This window comes from Haplochromis burtoni, unplaced genomic scaffold (genome assembly GCF_018398535.1).
Source record: "Haplochromis burtoni strain Fernald_Lab_line unplaced genomic scaffold, NCSU_Asbu1 Contig_460, whole genome shotgun sequence".
Lineage (NCBI taxonomy): Eukaryota > Metazoa > Chordata > Actinopteri > Cichliformes > Cichlidae > Haplochromis > Haplochromis burtoni.
In genome coordinates this window covers 137,301-153,015 of record NW_024582821.1, presented here as the reverse complement: position 1 = coordinate 153,015, position 15,715 = coordinate 137,301, and the positions used below count along the sequence as shown (strand labels likewise).

Here is a 15,715-nt window from a genome sequence, read left to right as displayed (position 1 = left end):
GGAGAGTTAGGCATTGTTTGGCACTGATCCGATATCAAGTGAATACAAGGCCAGAATTCTCAGAGATACCAAAACCTTTACCCTATAAAGCCTGCTCATATAGGGGAGAGCAATGTGTCAGGATTTGTGAGATGAATCATCATCAGTTTGCAAATTTCTGAACACATTTTACCGACCACAAAATCACTGTTGCTTTTACTTCTCACAACAATTAGTTAACCACACCTTTTAGCTTTTCATGCATTTTGAAACTTGTTAATTAAATGTGCTATAGGCTATAAATACAATAGACATGACATCACACAATAGTGTCTGTTTGAAGTATATTTTCTTCATTTCCAAAAAAAAACCTATTTAATGTAACACAGTTCAGTGGGCTACATACTGGGCTTAGAAACAATGAATCAATCCTATATACCAATACCAGGATAGTAACAATGCTGTCATATCTGGATCAATCTGCTCCACCTCTACCACATAGCACAAGGTCTGCAGAATGCAGGGGTGCGTTCAGCAGTTTGGGCATGGGGGGCTCCACCTTAGATTAGTTTGAAGACATTTTTATGGACATTTGTAATGTTAGGCCAATTAAGCAGGATTATGACTTTCAAGTAAAAATTAAATTTTTGCCAACTGTACTGTAATCCAATTTTTCTACTGTACACTCTTTTTCTGATCAGCTATTCAGATTTCTCTTTCTTCTTTGTACTGTCACCCCATTACAAAATAATCCTGCAAACGCGCCTGACAGAGGGCCTTGTAAAAGTACTTTCCTTCTTTGTTCAAAGGTGTGCCTCCAGGGCATGCTGCCAGAAAGCATTAATGGCAGTTTTTTCCTCAAAGTGACCAGAGAAGGAAATGATCCAAGTGGGTGACGTTTCTAGATAAGAGCCTCAGCAGCAGGTCTGTTTGCCCGGGCTCATTTGCCCGCCGCTCACCTGTCCGTCACGGAAAGAGTTGACCTTTAACCAGCAGTGAGTGGTTCTCCCGGTCACAGGTACCTGGGCTGTTCTCAAGGGAAGTTTGGACTAAATTCCGCACCAAATTTTTAAGATGTTCTCTAAATCCAGTCTGAATGCTGAAGGCTTACTTAACCGGTTAAAATAGGATGTCAACAAGTGACGCAGGAGAGCTCAGAGTTGTAGGAGGAGAGACAGCTACGCCTCTGTACGGGACACCACCAGCAGCAGCAGCAACAAGGACACGGGCTACAACTGCAAGGTAGGTGGAAAGCTCCCAAAAGTCAACTTTACCAACCACCCTGTGTTTATCTAGTATTTATGAGGCTTTTAAAACGACATGTTAGCCGCTCCTGTATGCCGTGTTAGCCTCGTTTTGCCTTTTTAACTGCGAAGCGAGAGGAAAGAGAAGCCTCCGTGCCAAACCGCGTTTAAAAAACATCTATTTTTACAGAAGCAGCGGTGTGCTTGAAACGCACAAACACCTCACAGCCGAGAGAACCGTTGTGAACATTTATCACATTATTGCATCGTATTCGGCACTGAGATATTTCACTCGTTTCGCCATTTATACGTGGTTTACAGCTGCTTTGCGCCCACCTGCTGCTTTAAACAGAGTAAAGAGGCGGGTGGAACTTTTTGAAGAGAAGTAATATCAGTGATTATTGTGTGTTATGTGCTGTTCTGTATAAATGACGACTTCATATTGATGTAACGACCGTGTAGATGCTCCGTTGGGGTGGTTGGATGCAGGGCGTTAGAGTTTTGAACAGGGTTTTTGGTTGGTGACACGCTCTTTTTCTTACTCATGAAACGTGACACGACTGGGCTCAAGCATATTTCTAAAGACTGAGTGCAGAATGTAATGAAAGGAGCTTTTGAGCATAGGATTTATGCTTCTTCCTTTTTTACTGAATGCACTTATGAATTCACTGCGTTATCAAGCTGAGCTGCCTTTTATATCGTGTGTGGGTGCATGCCTTTGTCATTGACTAAACTAAACCACACACTGTGGCATCATCAGTGTTGTACTTCTGTGCAGCTCAGCTTCTCAATCTTAACAGGCGAGCTCATACATGCACACCCAGGCCCAGAGTTCACTCTGAGGCACACACACTCCTGCTGCCTGTGCATGTCCACGGCTCTGCCTCTGTTTATCTCCACATCCTCCTGCTAATTCCTCCTAAGTCTATCCACTCTGTTCCTACCTATGGGCTGAAAAATAAATAACACCACTGGAAATCTGACAGGGACTCGAGGCGTGGCAGCAAAAGAACAAGTCTCACTTTGTCTCGGCCAACATTGCATGGAGGCAAAGTGATTAAGTTGTCTTTAGGTGAACCTGAAATAGAAGTTTGAGGTGTAAATCATTTGCCGGAGTTGGAGCATCACATGTGATTGTCAGTGCTGAGTTCACACCCACACTTGGATCCTTGCGGTTATGTAAGTGTTAGTTGGCAGATATGGACACACACCCACAGCAAAGCTGACCTAAAGTGAAGGGAACACACCAACATAATTTTACGAGCGTCTCTGTGCACAACACTGTGGCTCAAAGAGTCTCTCACGGATTACAATTGCATTACTCATCAGCTCGCAAAGCCATCAAAACAAACAGAGTCCCAATTCACAGCACGGGGTAGCACAAGCATTGTGCATCTGCAGACAGGGGATCAGAGGTCGCTGATGCCTACACATGAGGTTATAGATTTATTATTTCATGCATTTACACGGTCATCCTGGACAGTTTATAACAACTCAGCTAAACTGAAAAAGAAATTGCTAATTTGTCTTCTTGTTAGCAAAAAAAAAAATACACCATCTGTAAGTTGAATAAGCAATTTGAATAATTGCAATTGAAAATAACTTCAGTTATTCAACATGGATTCAAATCCATCTGGTTTTTAACCAGAGCATGCTACCAAGATTTAGTTCAGTAAAGACGTTTTCAAGTCATATTTTCAAAAGTACCAATACTAAGCATTTGGCATTTCTTCCATCTTGAGTTGTTCACATTTGGAGCGTTTCGTGGCTGAACAAAACTACCCAGTGACAGCTGGGGATGTGTGAAGACTTGCCACAGTTTTTTTTTAATTATTCAAAGACAATAACGTAGGAACGCACAAATTGTGAAATTCTGAGGCAGTACGTGTTTTTTGTAGGACAGCCAATATCTGACGCCAATAGCAATAATTTTTCCAGTCATTTAATTTTGTGAAAAACGAAGAAATAAATTGTAAAAAAAATAAAATAAAATTCATAGCTGAAATACAAGTCGAGATGATTGGGATTTCTGAATAGGACGCCTCAGGGATGCCTCGTAGGTGAGGTATTTCAGCATGTCTTAACACATATTCTTGTATCAATCAGCAGCCGGACCGATTTTAGCCAGAACTGATATCCAGGACGCGCTCAATTAACAGAGGAAATAACTACCTTAGTATTGAGCTATTACATTCCATCTACTGAAAGGGAACAGTGAAAATTTAGCCCGTGACAACGCCATGTCTAACCCTACTGTATCCCTGGCTAATCAGATTATGCAATTTATGTTTTTATTGAATTTATTGAATTGTTCTCCTAAGTCAGGGGTGTCAAACACAAGGCCCAGGGGCCAAGCAATGACTCCAATTTGTCCCACAGAAAAGCTTTAAAAACATTTCTGTTATTTATTTATTTACATTGGGTTAAAAAAAACATTTTCAGTGATTCACAAACATTTTCTTTAATAATTATATATATTTTTATTATAATTATAATTGCAATTTCATACATTTGTTTACGATTTAATCATGCTGACAGATTTCTTTCATTTATTGCATCACCATTTCTCAAAATTGTATTTATTTTTCCTATATTATCTTATGTTTTCTATTTTAATATAAAGGACCTTGGTGTAACTGTTGCTGTGAATAATTTGTGAATCAGTGTAGGCTGTATGTGATGATGAGTTTGATGTCCTTGTCCTAACTCTTGGCCATCAGGGAATAAACAAAATATCCATTCAAAGTGGCACCAAAGTCCACGTACATCATTTTTAAGTTTGTTTCAGTTAATGGAGCTACGTGGTGGTAGCGGTCTGGAGGCACCGCAGTGCTCGATCGATTTCATGATTACTTCAGCAGTTTGTGTGACTGCAGCCGTCAGGCTGTACCTTCGTCCTCAGGTGGACAAATCAGCACATGTTTATGTAACCACGGAGCTAGTGATGCAGATAATGATTAAAAGAAAAGCCATATACCTTTCACTAGTCACATAAATTAAAAATATACTTTCTAAATTGGGTCTTGTGCTTGTGATCACTAATCACAGACCTGTCACTTATCAACCAGGGCTCTTACAGGTTGATAAGCACTGACACAGCCGTGATGTGGGAAGAGTTCTGCAGCTGGTTGGGGTTCACTGAAGGTGTGTTATCTTTGGCTCTGAAATGCTGTAGAAGAGCGCGAAGATCTCCTTCCCTGCCTTCCTCTTTTCTCTCCGCTCCTCTCTCATGTCATGTCGTGGCAGGCTTTTATAATCGCCTCCCAGCACTCTAATGAGGCCAATGAGTGGCCCCTGAAGGCAAGGTGGATAGTGAGAGCTACAGCTTTCTATGATGTGCCATGTTATTACAAAAAAAAAAATCAAAGGGCTTCATTTTGTGATCACAAAAAGCACCACAGGTTAGATAAAGACTCCTAAGCAACAATTTCCATCCACTTCCAAACTGCTGAATGCAATAAAAATAGAGAAAGTGATCCCAGAATGTCCTGTAAGAGATAATTGTTGCCATTTCGTTTGTTCTGTTTACCGAACAAAGGTTGCAGCGACACGTACATTTCTGTTTCAGTAACCGCCTCATCTTTGTTCTGGTGTCATCATCGTGATCGGTAGTTGGCACGCCAGCGTGGGTTCAGCGTTGGGTTGCGGCAGTAAATGTGCATATGCATGTTTGAGTGAGTGGGTGTGTTAGCTCTGTACCCTGGTTGTAACAGAAAGTGTGGAACGAGATGCCGAATAGTTATATAACCACTGCTTATCGGTCCAGCACTGCCGGAATGATGAGATGAGAGAAGCACGGCTGCTTGAATTTCCTTCAGTTCTCAGTTTGATTTCATGCTGCGGAAACTAGATTACAGCGGACCAAACAATAATAATAATACGGCTCTTTTTGAGTTTTAGACTTTTGAGTGGACAGGAAAAGATGTTGTAGATGGAACTATACACTGACAGTGACGATCTCTTTTTGCATAAAAAAAATAAAGGACATAATTTGCACTTGGAAATAGGTGATAAATCATCATTGGAATGCTAAGCAAATCGCAAATTGTAAAAAAAAAATTGCAATAATATCATAACATTGGTAAAAATATTGCAGTATTACTGTGTCTGGTGATGCTGCTTTTAGTCATCATCATACTAAAGGGGGGAATCACATCGCTTCTTTATTTTTGAGTATGTACGTAGTTTTAGGGTTTTGTGTGAAATCCAGTTTAGGATAAATTCTTCTTAACTTCCTGTGACTGCTGGTGGGTAGATATGAAACCACTGATGGAGCTGTTGAAAAAAAGTACGTAGTTATCTTTATCTTTTTTTTTTGAAGCAGAACAAGGAAGGCTGTCTTTCTGTAGAGCCCGTTCTCGGTGTGACAGATGAACAGACATTATTACTAAAAAATGTTTCAAAGTGTTGAGTTTGCGCAGAGAGAAAATGCTCAACGCAAAAATTGAATAATCGAGTTCAAGTTTAGTTATTTTGCATCAAGTTTTTATTTGTTCATTTATTTATTTATTTTTAGAGAACAACAAGATGAAACATTTGGTGAAACGTTTAAGCAGGAGGAACGCCATGGTGACAAACGCCCAGCTGAGCAGTTCTCTCACCAATCAGCAATCACACAGAAGGAAACACACAAAGGTGAAACGTGCATCTGACACTCCATACGCACATTTAAGATATAGCTCTTAAAAAGTTAAGTCAAGAATCTCTTCTGTTTTGGGTTTCAGCTGCAAACACCTCATAATCACTGAATTCTGAATGTGTTGCAGCACTAAGAAAGGACCAAACTTCTTCCTGTGGTGATGCAGATATCCAGTTCCAGCAGTCCAGCTTCACCTCCTGCCACGTCCTCAGACTCTCCACTAATCCAGGCATAAAACACAGCAAGAGTTTATACAGGTAAGCAAGGGAAGGGATACATTTACTGACTGGCCTTGATTAGATTCATTTAGACACTTTGTTTCTGGAGCACACGTCAGTGAACAGTCTGTTCTGCTCTGGCATTCAGGACAGCATCCCATAATCATGTTACTCCCCATCTGTCTGTATGATAGGGCTGCAACAATTCGTCACTATAATTGATGACGTCGGTTATAAAAATTAATCGGGACAAAATCTTATTGTCGACACATCATACACAAATACCTTCTCAATGTGTTTTTGTAACGAGCTCCCTGGAGCTATGACATCAACTATGAATGGTTCAGCTTTAGAGAGCTAATTTAGTGTGTCGCATTTATACCTTGTTTATGTAAATGATTGTACAGTAGTGTTTATGTTAGCCTACCTGTCAGAAACTTCCCATGGATGATGCTTGCCATGTGAACACAGTTTTTCAGTTTTGTTAGCTAATGAGTGAAATGTGATAGTAAAGCATTAAACAGGATTAGCTACTCTGCCTCCTAGTTTGTTTGTTTGTTTTCTCAAATTAAAATGAGCATTTATTCTGGATAGTAAACCTCTTCCATCTAACGTTAGGTTGCTAATCTGTGGGTTGGACCGTATCAGTAATTAATTATACATATAAAGAGTTTAAATGGCTTCGAACACTACACAATCTGAGACACTATGCTATGCAACCAAATTATTAGTTATTACTAATTAGTGATTTCTAATTCTGTATTGTTCTGTTTTACTAGTATTAAGCAAAGGTGTATAGATGAGTTTGTCCTGTAAAGAGCACTGCACCTCTGGCTGAAGTCTTGACAGAGAGCATCTTTAGCATGGTTAGCATGGGACGAGACAACAGGGTGACCTCACAGGTGGACAGACTTGAGCAGGTGAGGTACTAGAACCTAGAACAGGAGGTTTGCCAACATGAAGGGGAGAAAAGAGTTATTGAAATATTCATTGACTAATCAAAGAAAAATTAGCAGATTAGTTGACTACCAAAATAATCTTTAGTTGCAGCCCTACTGTATGACATTAACAAGTGTGGAAAACTGGTGTAGAAACCACAATTTTCAAGCTCATACACAGCCCTGCGTCCTATTGTAGATTTATTATGTGAAAAGTGCAGCTGCACAAGAATTTAAACAGTATTGTGATGGATAGTTGCTTTGCAACGTGGAAACATTTTTTTTACTTAAGTAAAAGCTATATAACTTGATCTATAATGCAATATTACACAAATTACACAAATATAGATTTCCTGTAAATACTTAAATGAAGCAAAAGTTTTTAAGGGAGGGACGAGTGCCACCCTATTTCAGACACACCCATGGGCGGAGCCTTCAGAGTTTGAAATGACTGAGACATATCAGAGAACCCTGGGATTTGATTCCTTGTGTGTTTTGAGGTGTACTGAACTGATCTTCCCTACATTTTTTTCCAAGTGTGTCTCCTAATAAGCGGTAGATCTACATCTCACAAACTGTTTCTGAGGTCTGCAAAGAGGAACGCCGGCCACTGATCACATTTTAATCACTCGATTTACAACATCCTGTCAATCAGTAAACGAGCTGTGTCTGCATTCTTTAGTCTGAGACAAAGGACCTGGAAGAGTCAAGTGTTTGCATAAACGCGGACGTACGCTTAATAAAGTGTGTTAGCTTATGTCTCAGTAGTACGAATGCATTGTTTTTCTTGTTTTAAAATATTTTAAACAGTGTTTCCTCTGGAATTCGGAAGAAGAGAAGATGTGTAGCTCTTGCAATCCTATGTGTGGAAGTCTGTATTTACATTCTCAAAGTCAATGTGACATGTTTTATTAATCATCTACCTGTGGTTTCATTTGTTATACAGAGAAACTTCCTTAAATCAGTCATGCAGGAGAATCTGAGGTTATTTTAGGTGAAACTTGTTGCCTTGGTTTTGCCTCAGGAAAATATTTACCTTTTCTATAGTTTAATCTAACATTATATAATAGCTGCTTATAACATTGTGTCAGAGGTTTTTATTAGAATAAGATAAGCCTGTCAGCAGAGGTCTCAGATCAAACACGCTTTATTGGTTATGTCAAAGCCACGCCCCCTTTCACTGTGTACTAGTTACCTGCGTTCATGTCAGTCCAACATGGCCTTATATAGACAACTTGTGTGTGAACTGTACTTGTACAACGTGTTCCACATCAATTTAAAAAAGTAAGTAAGTGTTTGCATGATTGCTTAGTAGGTGTGACTTTAGTTTACATCTGCTGGTGAGAAAGTTGTGTTTAGAGACGGTGATTGATGTGAGGAATGCGAACGTTCCCGTCGATCGGCATTGCTGTGGCAAATTCTAGATTTAATCCCTCTAATGTTTCATTCAAAACAGTTGGACCGTCTGACATTCAGAAATGAGACTTGTAGCAGAAATTAAGAAAAATTAAGTTTACACTGCACATTCACCACTAACAAAATCAAAGATTGCCCCAGTTGTGTGTGTCTTTGTATGCAACAAAATTTGCCCTGCAACACTAAAAAAGTGCATTATTTTAGAAAGTTGTGACAATGTCTCAGTTTCCTTTTTCACAGAACTGTCGCAGCTGCAGCATGCACCCATAAATCTAATACACTGTGTCTTCTCTTTGTATCAACAGATTGATTGAACCACAGCGAGTTGAGATCAAGGACAGCAGTTTTCAGGTAAAGACTATAGTCTAATAGAATCAAGCACATTACACACACGCACAGTGTAAACCTGATATAGACCAAATGTGAAATTGCAAACTTTGCTCCCACTGATCCAGAATCCAGAATCTAATCAAAAGTACAGATCAGAAGTTTCAAGTGTTTAAAAATCTTTGAAAAGTCACATAAAGCAATGGTGACACCATGTTAAAAATATGGTTTTAGATTCATTGTTATTTTAACAGTTATAAGTGACAGGGTGTGTTTGTGTTCCTTGTGAGTGTGTTTCCCTGCTAATCTTTCATGTCTTTCAAGATAACCTGTTTGTCAAGGATCTCTTAAATAACTACTGCATGGGAACAGACACTCAAGAAAAGCTTGGGCCTCAGTGCAGGCAATTTAAAATTCTGAAAAGCTGCTACCATTGATCACTAGCTGTCAAAGTTAGAAAGCTTTTTACATTCCTGTGCACAGAATTTGCATTGGTATAATATGATAAGCCCAAATTTAATGTGAATATGAAAATCATTGGACTTTAATGATACAGCTAGGCAAATGCAAATATATGTTATTGAATATCCTAGTATGGGTCATAGGAATTGTTTTGTAGAACTTTTTTTTATTTATATTATAAATATTATAAAGTTTAAAGTATTAAGATTTTAATTGTTGGTGATGGCAGGTGTTCAGAAAATTGTAATTTAGTATGCAAAAAGTGGGTCCTGTCAGTAAAAGTTTTTATTTTAACAGATTAATGGAAGAACGTCTGCATCACAAACCTCTATAGAGGCACCCAGCATCTATCGATTGTCAGAGGTAATACCATTTCCAGCCAAGGAGAAAGACAAGGTCATCACTGCTGATTGCAATGAACTGGAGATTACCAGGGACTTGAGCAGAACTCAGGCTTGTTCAAATAGTGACTTTGGGACACATAAGCTTAATGCCTTGCACAGACTTCCATTTGGATCACAACCAAGGACTTACACTGGATCTCTAACTCGAGCTGAGTCAGAGGGAAATATACAGGACCGTACAAAAGGCCTTGCAGACCGTCTTCAGGAATTAGCTGACCCGCCCAGAACTATGTTGTCTTCCTCCATGGTCACGGTTCTCGCTCCTCACTGGAGTGGCCGACTGCGACGTTCCAAAAGATTTGATGGAACCGGCAGCTCTGAAGCCCAGGGAAATACGCAAGATGTGACAGGTGCTGCAGCAAACCGTGGTTTTCAGCAGACTCGGAGCCAACATGGTGTGGAGAGGGGGTTTACAGGTGGACTGGGAACCCAACTGAGGCCTCCATTTTCAGATCTCAGGAGGAACACAGTGGACTGGTCAACTAAAAGTGATCCTTTGAGCTTGGAATCTAAAAGGGAAATGATTAAAACTGTTTCTTTGGACGTGAACTCTGGAAGGATGGACAATAGAAAAATAGACAGAGGTTCTTTAAGCACTTTAGCTACCAGTGCCTCTGTATCGCAGAGCCAAAATGAACAAAGGCAAAATCCACAAACTGTCCATCAAGGTGGACACTCATCTTCAAGCTCCAAACCAACAACCAGCAACGTACTTCTTTCTTTAAGGAGAGGCAACATCGGTGGCAAGAATCTCTCACAGAGCTTTCTCAATAATAATGAACAAGAGAGGCCAAAGCCGCTCCTCTCTCCATCATCTATTTCTTACAGGACAACTGAAACTAGCCCTGTCCTTTCCCCATCACCCTCCAGCCTGAGAGAGCAGAGCACCTCTGACAGGTTCATCTTTGCACCTTTACCAGTGGACAAAAATGCAGACGGCAAACCCTTTGTCCAACAGTCTCTGACAATAAATAGGATTCAGTCCAGTCTCACATCCTCACAGACATTTTTAGGTAAAGGACCATCAGAAAGTCAACAGAACTACAGGGACAGAAGTAAAACTCTATTTTCAGAGACCCCAGTCTCCTTGTCCAGACAGCCCCCATTTGACTCTTCTGCCCAAGTGAAAACCCAGTCCTTTCCTAAAAGGACCACGCTGAAACAAACTTCCTGGTGGAAGCAAGTTACCCAGGAAAGCAGTTTCCCTTTCACCCCAAAAGACACAACCAACAACAAAGACAAGCCAAACACAACCTTAATTCCACCCTCCAATAATAATAGTGACATGACATCTCCAAGTCAGCCTGATAACAAAAGCAGGGGTAGTCCGGTCAACAACAACAGAGACAACAATAACACAGCAGAGTCAGTTTGCACAGGTAATATGAACCTTTTTATGAGGGCACAGGGAGGAACTCACCATCTCGGACAAAGAAATGCTGGGAATTCACCTGACTGTGATTTGCACAGGTCTGTCAAGGACCAGTATAGCTCAAATGTAAACAACAGAGAATACCCAAAGCCGCACAGTGTGCCAGATGTTTTGTCTAGTTCTAAAATTAGCAGAGCTACAGCACAAACAACACTGTGTCAACCTAAAGATCCAGGCAAATATGATTTAACCGATAGTTCATATACAGCAAATATGTCTGAGTTACCATCTGCTTTGCAAAATCCCAGGAGCTCAGATACACCCACAGAGAGCAGCAGCAAGTACAAAAATAATTATTTCCCACCCAAACCCAACAACACCCCCATGCCTCCTCACAGCGTAGACTCACACAGGTTTATCAGCACACCGCTCTCTCTTGATATCACCAGTACTGTCAATGGTAAAGTTCATACATCTCAAAATGCCTCTGGTCCCCAAACCTCAAAAATGAAAAGTAGTCCTTCCTACCATTCTCAGTCTGTTCCTTCTCAGACCAATATTCATACCTCGGCATATGCAACCTCCACTGGCTCTTTGTCCCAGAAAACAAAATTTACCAACATTTCCTCTGCCACACCTCTTGGATTTGAAAGAAGTTATGCTTCCATTCCTAAACCTTTCCACCCTAAAAGTATGTCCAGTCTGATTTCCACAGTCTGTTCTGTCTCCAAAAAAGACTATAGCGCCACTGCTTCCAACTCTTCTTCCTCTGCCACTGGCAGCCACCCTGTAGCCACCACTGCCTCAAGTTCTTCCCTTCTCAGTCCTGCTGTCACCTCTGCCGTTACCTCTCCTACCTCTGCCACTGTCTCCACTCTCCTAACGCCTCCTGCAACCCCAGTTATTACCAACTCCACTTCAGAAACTTCAAGCCCTAAAAAAGAGGGGAAATATTCCAGCAGCTCAGAGAAAGAGCCAAAGAAACTTGAGAAAAAGAAAGTGAGAAGAGTGACATGGGATGACTCAGTGGATCTGCAACAGTCAGAGTCCATCGCTGTGGAGAAGCCAGAGTCGTCAGAAGTCCAAGCGACCCCTCAAGCTACATCTAAGCACATGCGAAATGCTCCATCCATCTTCTCCTTTCTGAGATTGAGCAGTTCAACAAGTTCTTCTGTTTGTCCCCCTAAACCCAAGACCTCCAGCACTGAGGTGGAAAAACCAGGAAAGTATAGATCCTTATCATCTGACTCGGCTGATTTAGCATTCAGGGAGTTTGAGCGAAGCAAGCAAAGAGCTGGTGATACTATGATTTTTTACCAGGGAAGACAGGACTTGCCCACACCAAGGCATGAAAGGACACTATCAGTGGAATCTGGCACAGTTCAGTGCCGTACTTCAGCTCCTGTCTCCCTCCCTCCTGACTTTTCAAGTGGCTATAAGGTTCGTTATAGCTCTCCTCCTTACTCCACGCTCATGTCCGCAAGGATGACACAAGGGGGGACAAAGACGAGAACGACCAGACCAACCCTCTTCTCACAACCCTCCCAGTCAAATTACACCCCACATCTCTCTGTAAATACTGACCCAGTTTCAGTCATGACCTTATCCACATCCAAACCTCCTATGTCACCTCCCAGACCCTCCCTTTCCCTGTCCTTACCCCTCCAAAAGAAACCTCCCAAACAAGAAAGTCCAAATGTTGAGGTTTCAGAAGCTGATCGAGCAAGCAACAATAACAGCGGAGATAAAGGCCAAGAGCGAAAGCTGTTACTTGTAGACAACAGAATTCACATCAGACCTCCTTCCCTGCAAGGTGATAAGGCAGACGGCTCCACATATGTAACTGAGACACTGGTTTACAGCCTTAAATCCAAAGTAGATGCATCGACAGCCGCAAAAAACACCACACCTAATGCTTTACAGCATACCAATAACACGCCGGTTTCCATGGAGACCAAATTTGGTCAACAGTCCCTGACAGGGCAGAGTAAAGGAGCAGCAGGTGAACCATGTCGTCATTCAGGTCAGAGCTCCAACAGCAGCAGCTCAACAGAGAGTCAGTCCCGGGAGACAGAAGACTCCAGCAAAAGCATGAAGGAGACTATAATGGGGAAAAGCAGGTTTTTCTCAGTGGACGTTAATAATGAACAAAACACAAAGAGAAGCCGATTTGCACTGAAGAAGAGCGTCAGTACACCAAACTCCAGTTTGACAAGGTCAGAGTCAGACAGGGCCAAGAGTAACAACAAAGTAGACCAAGTCTTTAGCAAACTAAAGCAAAAATTAAGCACAAGATGGTCAACCTCACAAGCACCTTCTGTTAGCGGATCGAGCGATGTGAGCGATGTGAGTGTTGAGAGTAGCAAAATTCCAGAGGAAACAGTGCCAGAGAAAGTAATGGTGCTGAACGACAATCAGGAAACAGAGGCTTCGAACAGGTGGACGCAAGATAGATACATTCTGATACCGTCCTCGGCTGCTGGAAACACAAAAGTTGGAAATCAGCATTCCAGCTGGACCGAAAAATCATCTCTAGAAACAGACCGTGACATGCAAAATGCTTGTGCAGAACAAATTTCTGAAAAGAAAGGCCCAGTTTATCTGACGGTCCACGGTCCAACAGTTGACCAGTTAGACCTTGAACAAGACCAAGTAGATTATAAAGCAACAAGCCTCTCTTCCAGAGATCCAAGTCCCAGTAGAAGTCCAGCTTTTCCAGCTTCATTCAGGAGATCCACACCTAGCCCCAGGAGTCCATTCTCTCCCTTCTCCTCTCTTTCACCAATGTCCCCATTTTCCTCGTCTGATGTAACAGACGACAGCGTCTTCTACAGCCCAAAGCTGCACCGCCGCAGAGAATGCTCCTCTCCGTGCGAGCACGGAGAAGGGATCAGCTTGGGGGTTCCAAGAAAAAGCCGGGCATCCGTAGGTCCTCCATGTGTGAGCCCAGGACATGACAAGGAAAACTTGGCATCCTCTTATGCAGACTTAAAGTATGGCATTGAGCCTGGGAAGTCCTTTTCTGTGAGTTCTGTTCTCTCCAGTCGACCCTCTGGACCGGGACGTATTTCCACAGGATCCAGATTCATGAGTGTGGGTGACCTCTCTCAGTCTGCCTTCTCTTGTGGAGGTAATAGTGGAGATTTGGATCAGTGGTCTGTCAAATCCGATTGGAGCACAGTGTATGACTTTCAGGCTTCTGAGGATGGTCGAAAATCATATTTCCCAAGTGATCCTGGTAAAATGCGATCAAGATCTTTGCCTCGATCGCTTACCAGGTGCTTGGCAAACTGGAGCTCTGGAGACTCTCCTCAACATGTAAATGCTACAGCTTCCAAGCCTGCTCACCTCCGGAGTCCAAACATGAACATTTGCCAGTTTGTGTGGGATGCAGAGGCCCCGCCCACTCCTCCTCCAACACCTCCTCTGTCACCAGTGTCCAGGCGCATGTCCAAAGCACCCAGCCTTTCCTCTCCGACCTTTCCTAGCTCGCCAGGAGTACTACATCCAGGGGACAGCCAGTCCAGGGGGCATTTGCCCTCCAGAGGTTATGTATCCAGCCTCAGCACCTTTGATGAGTCATCAGACAGCAGCTCGGACACAACAACTGATGACGAATACTACTTAGAAACAGATGATGAGGGAGAAAAAGAGACAGAACTGTAAAAGCAGAACAAGTGCTTTAAAAATGCAAGTTTCTGAAACATCCATGAGGGAGGGGATAAAGGAGGTGCTGTAATCTTTTGCTGTGTAATGACATCTGCATCTCTCCTGCTTTTGTTTTTTTGTTTTGTGTTTTTTCACTCTGTTGAGACCTGAGCTCAGTCGGGACACCAGGTATCCTGCATGATTTGGTTTTCGGAAGTGGTTGTTGTGGTCAGGGTAAAAATATACACAATACAAGTAAGCATGGATTATCAGCATAAGTTTAAATACGTTTTAAGTATGTACCATATGTTGTATTTGAATGCAGACCTGTAATTCCTGGATAACAAATAGACATTTATAGTTTGAGTGTCGCATGGCATTAGTGAGGTATATGCTGTATCTTTGTAGTTGTTTCAAAGAACAAACTACTCTGTAAGCTTAGGCTTTTTGCACAAGTCTTTAGGTTTGCATTTCATCCTAGTAGGTAGCAATAAGTACTGAGGTAACGTGGATAAATGTGCTGTCATATGATATTCCATCATCTCTGTTCTGCTATGTTTAAGAAATGAAATTAGTTTTTGGTAAATGTTCTAATCGTAAAGCTGATATTTTCTTAGCACTTGTTTTGTTTTGTTTTTCAAAACAGGAAGAGTTTTGGTTTAAAATGGTTTTTTTTGTACTTAGGGATGAAATATAATCTTGATATGATTAACATTTGTTTTCACCCTTATAAAGTGCTCTATACGGTGCCTGCTCTTATTTGCACAGTGATAAATTCTTAATATATCTATTTTATAAATAAATGTAATATTTCTAACAAGACCTGATGTTTTGGGGATTTCTCATCACCTTGGTTACACTTTTGTTGTTATGTCAGATTATATAACCATCATCGGCATGATTTGTCCTTGAGTCATTAGTTTTGTCCATTGCAGTGCTCGCATGCTTTAAGTGAAAAGGTATGTTGATAATTGGCATGACAAAAGATTTGGTTGTGAATTCCAGTCTGTAGGGAACGTCAGTGATCAAATCAATCACAGCGCTTTGGTGGATGCTAATTTCTTAAAA

General features: G+C 41.5%; 2 protein-coding genes across 2 annotated transcripts in view; one reads left to right on the top strand and one right to left on the bottom strand.

Moving 5' to 3' along the window:
* The window catches only part of LOC102297370 (receptor activity-modifying protein 3), a 40,000-nt gene extending 38,991 nt beyond the window's left edge, over positions 1 to 1,009 (bottom strand). Inside the window, exon 1 of the mRNA XM_042213608.1 lies at positions 939 to 1,009. The gene's annotated coding sequence lies outside the window, so the exon portion shown is untranslated. The remainder of the gene's footprint in view (positions 1 to 938) is intronic.
* A 74-nt stretch (positions 1,010 to 1,083) lies between these two features.
* Positions 1,084 to 15,469, top strand: zmp:0000000991 (platelet binding protein GspB). Its single transcript, XM_005946002.3, has 5 exons — positions 1,084 to 1,221; positions 5,740 to 5,858; positions 5,990 to 6,119; positions 8,740 to 8,785; positions 9,521 to 15,469. Exons 1-5 carry the CDS (start codon positions 1,109 to 1,111, stop codon positions 14,663 to 14,665), a joined length of 5,553 nt encoding a protein of 1,850 aa, XP_005946064.1. The 5' UTR covers positions 1,084 to 1,108; the 3' UTR covers positions 14,666 to 15,469.
* Positions 15,470 to 15,715: the final 246 nt, after the last annotated feature.